The 12,689-nt window shown below is 46.1% G+C and overlaps 1 protein-coding gene across 1 annotated transcript in view; it reads left to right on the top strand.

The window, feature by feature from the left end:
- Grhl2 (grainyhead like transcription factor 2) overlaps window positions 1-12,689 on the top strand; it is an 84,976-nt gene that overhangs the window by 33,790 nt on the left and 38,497 nt on the right. The window contains exon 8 of the mRNA XM_027431486.2: window positions 9,330-9,424. Coding sequence (XP_027287287.1) covers window positions 9,330-9,424 — 95 coding nt within the window. The remainder of the gene's footprint in view (window positions 1-9,329; window positions 9,425-12,689) is intronic.

Raw genomic sequence — 12,689 nt, 5'->3', positions numbered from 1 at the left:
AGTGACGAACAAAGGGGTCAAGACCATGCTGGGGAAACCCACAGAAACAGCTGACCTGAGCAAGTGGGAGCTCATGGACCCCAGACTGACAGCTGGGGAACTTGCATGAAACCAAACCAGGTCCCTTGAACATGGGTGTCAGTTGGGGGGGGGGGGTCTTGGACAGTCTACGGGGCCTCTGGCAGTGGAACCCTTATTTATCCCTAGTGCACGAACGGGCTTTGGGAGCCCATTCCCTATGGAGGAATAATTCTCTCAGCCTAGATTCAGGGGGAGGGCCTAGGTCCAGCCCCAAATGATGTGACAGACTTGATGATCCCCCATGGGAGGCCTCACCCTCCCTGAGGAGTGGATGGGGGGTGTGTGAGATGGGGGGATGGTGGGGGCAAATGGGAGGACAGGAGGGAGAGGGAACTGGGATTGGTATGTAAAATAAGATTGTTTTTAATTTAAATAAAAGATTAATTAAAAATAAAAAATATTTTAAAAAAGACTCCCTCCCTTCTGGTATGTTGAGAGTGAAGGCTGCTCTCCTTAGTGACCAATCAAGTAAGTTCATCTTAGGACATTTTTAAGGTTGCTTCATACTTTGAAACAACTCCCAGTGTTGAGGAGTTGAACAGATGTTTTGGGTGCTCTTGAATATCTAGGACAGTTTTGGTAAGCACATGCTCTTATCCGGTTAACAAGGAAGTGTGGTTGGGTGCACACATTTCTTTATGAACCCATTTTGGCATCATTTTTCTGTGTGTGTGGAGAGAGACAGAGAGGGAGAGGTGGGAGGGAGGCAGGCAGGCAGGCAGGCAGGTAGACAGACAGGGAGAGGAGAGAGAGAGAGAGAGAGAGAGAGAGAGAGAGAGAGAGAGAGAGAGAGAGAGAATGAACATGTAAAAGCCTTGGCTGTCAGTCCTCAGGTGTTGACTACTTTGGTTTTTTCAGACAGCCTTGCTCATTGGCCCGGAGCTGGAACCAGTAGACTTGGCTAGTTCAATGGGGAGCTCCAGGAATCTTTCTGCCCCAGTCTCCCTAATACAGGATTGCCTGGGTTCTGGGGAACTGAGTTTGGGCCCTCACGCTGCCAATGCAAGCATTTGACTGACTGAGCTGTCCTCCAGTCCAGTAGTGAGATTTCTTGTAGTAGCTGCCCTTTTATTATACACTAGGGTTTTTGTTTTTGTTTTTTGTTTTTTGTTTTTTTTATAAAAACTAAGTAACTAAGATTCAAGTACTTACTGTAGAAACAGTGCACACTAGTAAACCAGGGGAGATTCTCCTTTTAAACCTAGCTAGAAAATATTAGTTTTTACTGGATCAAATAAATGGGAAATTGTTTAAAAGCAAACAAAAACCAGGAGGCTAGATTTGGAATTCAACGTTGTGCTTTTGTAGCCATTTTTCCTTTCTGGGCTTCGGAAGTTTGTCTTTCCTGGCCCAGAACTTTATTGTTTAATGAGAGCCTTTTCTGATGAACAGCTTTTCTTTTCTCTGGGATATTCGAGACTGAGTGGCTAATTAGAAGGAATGTACCAGGGAAGACTTAGTGTAGTGGATTCCAGAAGACACGCCCCCTCCCATCCCCCCCATTTTAATGACAGGGTGGAGCTGCTCCCTAAGCAGAGGCTCTGCCAGGTGATGAGAGTCACACACACAGAGACATTCACTCACACACACACAGAGACATACATACATACATACACACAGAGATACATACACATACAGAGACATAGACACACACACAGAGAGACATACACATACACACACAGAGAGACATACACACACACAGAGAGACATACACACACACACACACACACAGAGACATACACACACACACCCACACAGACATTCACTCACACACACAGAGACATACACATACACACACAGAGAGACATACACACACAGAGAGACATACATACATACACACACAGAGAGACATACATACATACACACAGAGACATACACACACAGAGAGACATACACAAACACACACAGAGGCACACACACACACACAGACACACACATACATACAGAGACATACACACACACAGAGAGACATACACACATACACACAGAGACATACACACACACAGAGAGACATACACACACACAGAGACATACACAAACACACAGACATACACACACACAGACATACACACACAGAGAGACATACACACACACACAGAGACATACACACACACAGAGACATATACACACACACACAGAGACATACACACACACAGAGACATACACACACAGACATACACACACAGAGACATACACACACAGAGACATACACACACACAGAGAGACATACACACACACAGAGATATACACACACAGACACACAGATACATACACATACAGAGACATACATACACACACACAGAGACATACACACACACAGAGACATACACACACACAGGGACATACACACACACACACAGATACATACACATACAGAGACATACATACACACACACAGAGATACACACACACACACACACACACACACACACAGACATACATACAGAGACATACATACACACACAGAGAGACATACACACACACACACAGACATACACACATACACACAGACATACACACACACAGAGACATACACACAGAGACATACACACGCACACACAGAGCTACATACACATACAGAGACATAGACACTCAAACACACAGACACAGACATACAGACATACACACACAGGCATACACACATAGACACAGACGCACATACATGCACACACATGTTTATGGCTGTAAAATTCTGTATTTCCTCCCTTTCCTTCACCCTCTTGCCTCTGTTTTCTGAGCACTGAGTTGTTTGCCCCATGGTAGCTTTTCCATATGTCTCTGGATCTTCCCCTGACATATTAATTCTCCAGAATAAGCCTTTATCACGATTGATCATGGTGCCTGTGTTGATCATAGTTATCTCCATATGAAAGGGGGACCAGCTTCGACAAGTCCTCTAACTTTACAAGGCCACGATACCTAGGTACTGGCATCACCGTTGCTAAGGTAAATCAGTACTGTACCAACGTTTTCCCCCTTTGGAGGACAAACCTACCTTTACCAAAGCTACATTTAAAAGAACAGAATTTCAATCTTCAAATGATGTCAGGGTCCTATAATAACGCTAGAAAATAAGTCAAAGCAAGCAGAAACATCCATGTGGATCTCCTAACCACAGCCCTCCCTCCCCTCATGAAACAGACTCGTCTTTCCACTCCTGCAAGCCAGTCTGGTACGCGTGACCGGCAGCATGGAGAACTTGGGGTGCTGGAAGGTAGAAGTTGGAATGTTAGGATGTCTCTAACCCCTGAAGGGATTGGTCTCCTTCGATGTAGTGACGATTTGGTGGTTATCCATGTGAAGATTGACTGTGTGGTGATCGGAAGGTCATTTCTCAAGTGGATCTACTTGCTTTGCCCTCGGAACTTCAGCTATATGTCAAGTTATTTCTTGTGCCGCTATGATGGGTTTTGAGAATGACAATGGAGTGTTTCATAAGACCTTAATTCTTGAGATTCTTAGCAACAATATAAAGTACCATCATTTGAGAAAATCAGTTCCGTTTTCTCTTACAAATTAGTTGGTTTTATCCCAGGCCACTATTTCTGTAGCTGTTTGATGTGGGGTGGAAAGAGGTTAGAGTTGGGACTAGAGAGAGCACAGTGGCTGTTATACCATCCATGGCTCATTTACCATCTGAGGCGTTGGCTTCCAGTTCTGTGTTTGAGACCGTCTCTGGGTCCCCATTTCTGCCCCACAAAGCCCCAGGGCATCAAGCGATGAAACAGACTGGAAAACTGGGACAAATAATGAACTGCTCACATCATACAGAAAAATAAATTATCACCAAAGTACAGTTTATATTTTTATACATTCAGAAAACTCCCAGAAAGCGCCAGGCTCTTGTGTGGTTCACACATTAATATTGTGGGCCAGCAGCGGAATAGTCAAAGCTAAAACTCTGAGTCATGTGGACTAATTAGAATTATATCTACCCAAGTAGGTTAGGTGTGTAGTTGTAAACCATGATGGATATATAGGTTCATGTGTATGTACAGTTCTATGTTTACACACAGGATATGAGATATCATTGATGTTTCACTACTATTGTTTCAAAGTCATCTGCAGGTCAAGACACACTTATGTGTGCATATGTATGTTTATGCATTTCTGTGTGTATGTGTGTATGTATGTGTTTGTGTGCATGTATGGATGTTTGTGCGTGCATGTGTGTCTGTGTGTGTAAGTGTGTGTGTTGGTGTTTAAGAGTGTGTGTGTGTGTGTGTGTGTGTGTGTAGTCCAAACTTAGTCTTCCTTCAAGCTTTGCACAGTAACCACTTTACCCATCGAGCCATCTTCCTGGCCCCAGGACCAGCCTTCTTAAAAAATGAAATCAAATTGTATAAAAAAAAATAGCATATCTGGAACATAATAATAGTCTATAATGTAATGTTTTTCTTAATTTTGTTTATATTGTTATAGTTTGAAATGTGTAACATTGTCCTATATATAATTCCTGCCCTAGAAATATAAGACCTGCCCTAGAAAATGAACACACAAAAACATAGGTTTAGTGTGACGAGAATCCTAGGAAGGATGTCATTTTAAATCATACCTGGGAGGCTATTAGACACATTGACTATGGTTTAAGAACATGCAAGAGTCATTCAGTGTTGGTCACATTATGTATTCACAATCTTATCCATAAACATTATGGATTGTGTCCCCAAAAGGCACACACTTGAAAGATTTTATGTCACAGTAGCCAAAAGGGTTTGGCTTTGTGTGTAGACAGAGCTTTGTAGGCACTAGTCCCAGCCTGGGCCTTAACCAGTGTGGTTGTCGTGTGACCCCCAGAGTTCACGTGTTCGAAACCCAATAATCTCCAATCTTTGCGCTACTGTGTTTGAGGTGGGAATAACTAGAGGTGGTTATTGGAGGAAGACGTACTGGTGACTTTGAAAGAAGAGGGTGGGGCTCCTGAGCTGGCGTATTCCCTCTGTGTCACCATGTGACCTCCACCCGGTGACGATGGAGTAAGAAAGCTCTTAACACAGACCGCTCTTTTGGGCTTCTCAGCCCGGAAAGCTACAGGGTGTTTTCTTTTTAAAGCAATTTACTGAAGCCTGTGGTATTCAGCTGGAGTAACAGAAAACAGACTAAGACACAAACCAAATGCTGGCAGCGTTAGAGAGACGTTTAACCTGCTTATGTATCTTCTAGTCCTTCCTTCCTTCCTTCCTTCCTTCCTTCCTTCCTTCCTTCCTTCCTTCCTTCCTTCCTTCCTTCCCTCGGCTGTCCTGGAACTCTACACCAGGCTGGCTTTGAAATCACAGAGATCCTCCTGCCTCTGCCTCCCAAGTGTTGGGATTAAAGGAGTGAGACAACAGGGGCCCAACACTTAACATGTTTTCCACTCAGGGAAATGAGGTCTTCGGTAAAAGTTCAGGTTTGGCTGTAGAAGTGTATGTTTGTTAGCACAAGACCTAGCTCACACAGTGGCCATTATTTGCTCACGGAAATGATTTAGTGTTTGTCTACATCAGCGCAAGGGTCCGCATACTAAGGTCACCCAGGTTACCGGTGACTTGGTAAGAGCATCATAAAGAAAACAATGAGCTCCACAGGGAGTTCTTCCGTGACTCACGCAGGCTTTAAAATGGCGCTTTTTGATTTAGAAGAACCAGGCGGGGCGGCATCTGAGAACCTATCCAGACAAGCTTCTTCCACCTTTTTCAGTTCAGAGTTGAGTGTTCCTCCCATGACCTGCCTTCCTTTGCGGTTCATCTGCTCGGGCTTGCAGATGTCTGGGGTCGAGGGTGACCATGGTCCTGCGTGTTGAAGCAGCAGAGCATTTCTGCTCACTGAGAGTCAGGAGAAGAGTTCGTATGCCCAGGCTCCATAGCTAATGTGCTGCTTGCTGTATACCCTGGCTCTCACCCTCCAGGTGGACCTCTGGAATTGCAGCCCCCAAATGTACCCTCCGTGGTGCAATCTCAACCTAAGGAACAAAAGCGTTTGATGAGGCTGATGGGTCTGCGTGCAGAGCTGGCGTGGCTCCCAGCCTCATCTCCAGCATTCCGTCTTCATTATTTCATAGTCCAGACAGAATCCACGCCTTCTAGCAGAGTGCCATCTTCTGTATTAATTATACCACTCTGTTTAATCTCCAACAATATATAGAGAATAATTAAAGGGGGGTAGTTATGACTCTCTAAGCGCATGAAGCTTAATTAAGGAGAGGAGCTAGCTTTTCTTTTGAGTGCCATCCAACACCGCTGAATGAAAATAAAACACCCAATTAACAGACCACTGATTGTGTCTAAAAGATAAAAGATAACAGCAGGGTTCACTCACTATCAGACCTCCTGTGAAATCAGACACAGTGGCATCCCATAATTTCTATGCGGAAATCACTTGCCAGAATTAAATGCATTTGGGAAGTGTGCACACAACGCGTACTCAGTACCTTCCGACAGACATGTTGGAAAAATGTCAGCATCATTTCCCCACAGCACCAGTGCTTTGGTTCTCATAGACTGGCATGCTGGAATTTGTTTGTCCCCTCCCTGTTCCTTGGGGCTGGAGAGATGGCTCAGAGGTTAACAGCACTGGCTGTTCTTCCAGAGGTCCTGAGTTCAATTCCCAGCAACCACACAGTGGCTCACAGCCCTCTGTAATGAGATCTGGTGCCCTCTTCTGGCCTGCAGGGATACATGCAGTCAGAACACTGTATACATAATAAATAAATAAATCTTTTAAAAAAGTGCCCTATTCCTGCTCCCCCCTTTGTGAAGTAACGTCCCATGGTCCCCAATGCCCATTTTCCTCTCCCTCACCATACCTTCCCTCAGCACTTAGTGAAGTAGTTGTCACTGACGTATGGGGTACGCTACCAATTTCTACTGTGGTTTATGGCTGAAATTGCAGTTAAAAGTGTGGCTGTTGGTACCAGACAGACCTGAATTCAACACCATAGCTGACTGGTTAGCAGCTCTGTGATTTCCGTAGCTTGGTTTCTCTGTAGGAGCTGGCGTGCTCAGGAGTGGTTGCTGGCCGGGAGCAGGCAAAAGGCCTCCTGGTTGGCACAAGGCTTGGCAGTGGTGTGTGCCTTCTCCACTAGAGCACAGGTATCATGCCAAGAGCCTTCGGGCTTGAATGACAGGTGTGGTAGACAATGATTTGCAGGTGTGTGACTTTTGTTTGTGCTGCATTTCCTTGACTCTGTGAAGCTGTGATTCTCTGCCTGTCTAAAACACCTGGTGATCTAACAAAGCCCTGAAAGGCCAATATTGTGTGGCAGGAGCAAGGACAGGCGGCGCTGACAGAGAGAGAGGATAAATCGAAGGAGAAAGGAGGGGAAAAGGAGGACGCTGGGGGCCAGCCACCCAAACAAATTGTATCTTGCGAGGCAATTACGGAAGAATCGAGAAATCCAATTTTAAATTCTGCTTTCTGCTTTTTTTTTGTCAGAAACGTGGGAGTTTGTTGGTTTGGCATAGGCAGCAACAATTCACAACCTTCTCAAACACAGTGCATGATTAGAAACTGCACGGTGCAATGCTGTTTTCTTTTCATTTCCCTCCCTCATTTAGCTTGCAGTACTTATTTTAAAATCAGCAGAAACTCTTGACTGCCCTAAGAGAAAAGTGGAACAAGGATAAACTTAGAAAAGCCAAAGTAAATGAATGAACTTAACAAAAAGCAAAAAACAAACAAAAAAGTTGCCAGAGGCCAAAGAAGAAAGATTCAACCCATTATAGTTGATGGGGTGCAGATCAAATCAGTCAGGGACCGTGTTTTGAATATCAGTTTGGAACGAGACAATCTGAAAGGGCAAGCCATCCTGGGTATAAATTGTTCCTCCCCAGAACGATTTGACCAAATCAGTTATCCTTAAGATTATAGCTGGGCCCAGTGACACACATCATTAACCCCAGCACTCAGGAGGCAGAAGCAGGCAGATCTCTGTGAGTTCTAGGCCAGCCAGGGCTGCCCAGTGAGAACTTGTCCTGACAAAACAAAAACCTTATTTCTGAGAAAATGCTTTTTAAATTTTCTTTTGTTTTGGTCCTGGGTGTGGGACCCAACTTCTCCTTACAACTTCTCCTTCCCCCAACCCTTTCCCTACCAGCTGGCTACACCTTCTGCCCCTGAGAATTTACTTTAATGAAATATAATTAAATTTATATAAAATTTGGCTGTAAAAAAACAAAACACTGGTGTAGCAAACTTAGCTGTCCAGCTGAGTAACCCATAAGAATAAAGTCATAACCAGGTGGTAGAGGCTCGTGCCTTTAATCCTAGCACTTGGGAGGCAGAGGCAAGTGTATCCCTGAGTTCAAGGATAGCCCGGACTACAGAGCGAGTTCCAGGACAGACATCCAAGACTGTACTGAGAAACCCTGTCTCAACCACTGCTCCCCACAGAGAAAACCAACCCAAAACACCCTCCCAACCCCCAAACCAAAAAACCAAAACAAGAATAAAGTTATGCCACAAGATCTGATATGATGGTATTTGGTCCCCAATAAATAATTTTAGGCACAAACAGATGCTAGAGATGGGCCAAGTAAAACAATACATCAATGAAACGATATTTATTACATTACTGTGTAAAAATATTAAGGGCACTAGATGAGAAAGAACACACAGATAAGGCTTAAAGGTAGTTAATTGTGAGACTGTAGACTGTGGTTGCTTTTTTCTTATTTCTTATCTGACTTCCCTAAGTTGAATATACATACTTGTACGTTCAAAGTTTACGTGCTTGTTTAAAATGTAAGGATTGGGGGCTGGAGAGATGGCTCAGAGGTTAAGAGCACTGGCTGCTCTTCCAGAGGTCCTGAGTTCAATTCCCAGCACCCACATGGTGGCTCACAACCATCCTTTATGAGATCTGGTGCCCTCTTCTGGTGTGCAGATATACATAGAAGCAGAAATGTGTAGCTTGACACAGCAGTAGCCAGAAAAATAGGCATTTGCCTATTGGCAAATAACGTGTTATTGAGAGAGTCCTCCTTTGATGTTTGTGTGTGTGAGTGTGTGGTGTGTGTGTGTGTGTATTCTGTGTGTGCATGTTCAGTGTGTGCATGTATGTATGGGTGTGTGCGTGTGTACTGTGTGTTCTGTGTGTGCATGTGTGTGTGAGTGAGTGTATGTGTGTGTGTTTTGAGTCGGGGTCTCATGTATCAAACTTGTCCTGTCACAAGGATAACCCAAGCCCTCCAAGTGCAGGCAGTGACTACGGACACGCGGCTCCCCACCTGGCTACTCTGCTGAGCCCCTTTTCTCTTTCCATGCCGTAGCTGACTACAAGGAGAGCTTCAACACCATCGGGAACATTGAAGAGATCGCCTACAATGCTGTCTCCTTTACCTGGGACGTGAATGAAGAGGCAAAGGTTAGTGAAACCTACGGTGGCTCTTAAGACTTTTCCAAACCTTGGGCAGCCGTTTCCTAGAAGCGTGAACTTATTCCGCCTTTTGGAAGCCTCACACCTTTGCTTTTTTGTTGGGACAGGCTTCTGCCCTGACAAAATATGGTCAGGCACCACCTCGCTCCCCAGTCCTTCAGATCACTTTAGAACTTGTATCTGTCACTCAGAGTCTGAGTCTCCTACGGGCTCCTAGGCTTCTCTCTGCCACCATCAGGCTGTCTTCATGGTCAGTGACCCACAGCTCCAGTTAGGGGTGGGGGCGGGGCTCAGAAGTGGGGCTTCCAATCACATTTCCCCACTACGACTTTGAAAGCGTCTTTGTTGACCGCATGACCCTTTTCTGTCCCTCTGGGTGGAAGTGTGGTTAAGACTGCAGAGGTGAATAACATCCCTGACAAAAAACAGGCGTCAAGGATGGATGTCCGCACTGCATGGATTGGATAAGAACGTGTTTGCACAGATAGCCCTGTTTGCTCTCAGCCGCCTTCTGGATCTCGGCTTCTTCTGGTTCCTCAGCCTCACTTTGCACTTAAAGGAATGTTTCAGATAAAACTAAGCTTGTTTTCTGCTTCAGTTGTGTACCATCTGGGTGAGTGTTGGAAGGCCCTGTCTGCAGTCTCAGGAGGAGGTCAATGTAAACAAGGCTGTCAATGGCTCATTGTCCTCCCGAGGGAAGGCTGGGTGAGAGAGGAAGCTGGCTGCGGAGCTTGCAAGCAGGCTTTCCCCGAAGAACGTGAATTGCTCAGTGTCTCATTCCACTCAGGCAGAAAACAACGCTGGTGAAACTGGCCTTAGGCCGGGAAAGGTGACCCGAGTGGACAGATGAGCAGTGTCCCAGAGATGGGACCAGACCTTGCCACAGGATGTGAGATCAAGCTTCTCACAGAACTGCAGGCTGAGTGTGTCTGGCATGCCTGCACTCACGGTCTACTTTTGGCTGCCTGTGACCCATTCAGCTCTCTCCCTACTCCCAAGATTGTCACTGCTTGCAGAGGTTTGTCTGTGCTGTTCCCAGGCTCTTGCCATCCCTCCTCACTCCAGCCAGTGCTGGCCCCTCCTCTTTGTGCATGTGTGACAGTCTGTGTAGTACTGGGATGTGTTGGAAATGTCTCTACTGCACCCAGTGTCCTGCTGGGATATGGGTGATGGCCATCCCACTAGGGGTCCAATGGGGAACCACTAACCAAACAACATTGTGACCCGGGAGAGGCCACACCCACTTCACACTTACCAGGAAGAAAACGGGGCTCTACCACAGTGTTAAAGCTAGCTCTAACACGAGCTGTTAATCCACATTTCCAGGGTCATGGTCGGTGGTGTTGGACATTAGAGGTGAAGTGTGAGAGACTATGATTTAGTACTGACCTTTGAAAGAGAAGAATGTGGAAAACCGACCTGGTAGTTGATTTGGGGTTTAGCTGACCTTCCAGCCAGTTCATTTCGTACCACTTGCTTGCAGTATACAAGTGCTCACTTGCTTGTCTAAAGGTGTGTGCACGTGTGTGTGATGGGCGTGCACATGTATGTCTGGGTGTACACTGTGTGCAAAAGTATCTGTCTTTGTTCACATATGTACACGTGTGTGCATGAGTATCTGTGTGTGCACATATGTACACATGTGTGCATGAGCATCTCTGTGTGTGTGTGTGCTCGAGTATGTGCACAGGTGTATTTCCAGGCAGACACACTGATTTTCTTACACACATTGGCAATATGCAATTGCTCTTGGGCAATAGTTCATGCTACTTCCTGTAGCCGAGTTTATTTCCTTAATATCTATCTTTAGTGGCTGTCATTCTTTGTTAACTGATAAGCAAGTTTTAAAAAGCTACCTGGGAAGGGCATTTGAAGACAAGAACTGAAAGCCAACCCCTGAGCCCGGGATGCCCAGCGGACTTGACAGAGCTTGCCTTCAAGTCTGTGGAGTCTGAGGCAAATCTTTAAAATATTACTGATCTTATAGTAAGCAGACTGCAAAAGACAAAATAGAAGGCCACCCGGGAGCGCTGTATCCATTAAATGTGGGCTTTTTCTAATTGAGTTCGATTTGGTCTGATTTGGATTGCTGTATTGTCGGAAAGGATTATCTGGGTGTAGAAACTTTTCACTGTCATCTAGAATAAGTAGGAGAAAGGAGAGGGCAGCAACACCGAAGCATTCAGATTCCTGTAATTACGGTGGCCAGGAAGGTACTCAGGTTCTCACTGAGTTTGTTCCCAGACTCCCAGCGGCAGCCTGGCTGCCTGGTTCAGGGGAGCCAGCAAGGACCCACCTCTCAGAGCCGGTTTTTCCGGTTGTGCCACAGCGGGTTTTCTGCTAGATGACCCAGCAGGCCAAACAGTCTTGAACAGGACCTGTTTCCCGTCAGTGTCTGGAGGACCAGGTGCTGCCTGTTGTCTCTGGTCCTTGGTGTCTAGACGGTCAGGCTCTGAGCCACTGTCAGAGCATGGAAATTGGAGGGGGTGGTCCGTGTCAGTGCAGCAGAAGGGCCCTGCAATGCGGTGCAGACTCAGGGCCTAGTCCTCACACCAGATTTGACAGCATTTTTGTCTATCTTTTTTCTTGGGTCAGGGGGTGGTTTTCAAACAGGGTTTCTCTCAGCAATCCTCCTGCCTCAGCCTTCCAGATGTTGGTATTCCAGGTACTGTCACAAGCCCAGCTTCCCGGGTCTGACTCCCCCTTCTTCAGCTTTAGTTTGACCAACTGTGAAATGGTGGGAGTGGGGGTGAGCACGGCCACAGATGCCTGAGGTCCCGCCCAGAGGATTATGGCTGGGGAGCTGTGCCATGCTCTCTCACGTGACTCCGACTAGAAGGGACATTATCATTTTAAGTTTTTCTTTGTCACCAAATGCTGGTACTTAAAGAGCAGGTTTGTCAGGCATGAGTCTCCAAGAGGCTGACTTCCCTCCCACACAAGACTACTGAGTTGTGAAAGAGCCATGAGCCCAGCCGCTGACTTTCCACAGTGGTGACATCATCACCCACACAGTGCAGCCCTAACTGCAGTCCTTTCCCAGGTTCCCAGGGAGGGTCTTGAAGGCTCCGCCCTACCCCGCCCCCGCCCCCTTTTATTCAGTGCTGCTGTCTCTGTTCACAGTGATTTCAAGATTAACCCCCTATCGAAGTCTCCTGGTGACCACACAGAGTGTTAGGGCGCTGCTGATGGCTTCATGCTGGTGTTTCGATCACACTGTCCTGATCACATTGTCCTCCTCGAGACCAACCCC

The sequence above is a fragment of the Cricetulus griseus genome, chromosome 10 (genome assembly GCF_003668045.3).
Source record: "Cricetulus griseus strain 17A/GY chromosome 10, alternate assembly CriGri-PICRH-1.0, whole genome shotgun sequence".
NCBI classification, from domain to species: Eukaryota; Metazoa; Chordata; class Mammalia; order Rodentia; family Cricetidae; genus Cricetulus; species Cricetulus griseus.
Note: the sequence above shows the minus strand (reverse complement) of the source record. Positions and strands in the feature narration are given on the sequence as shown.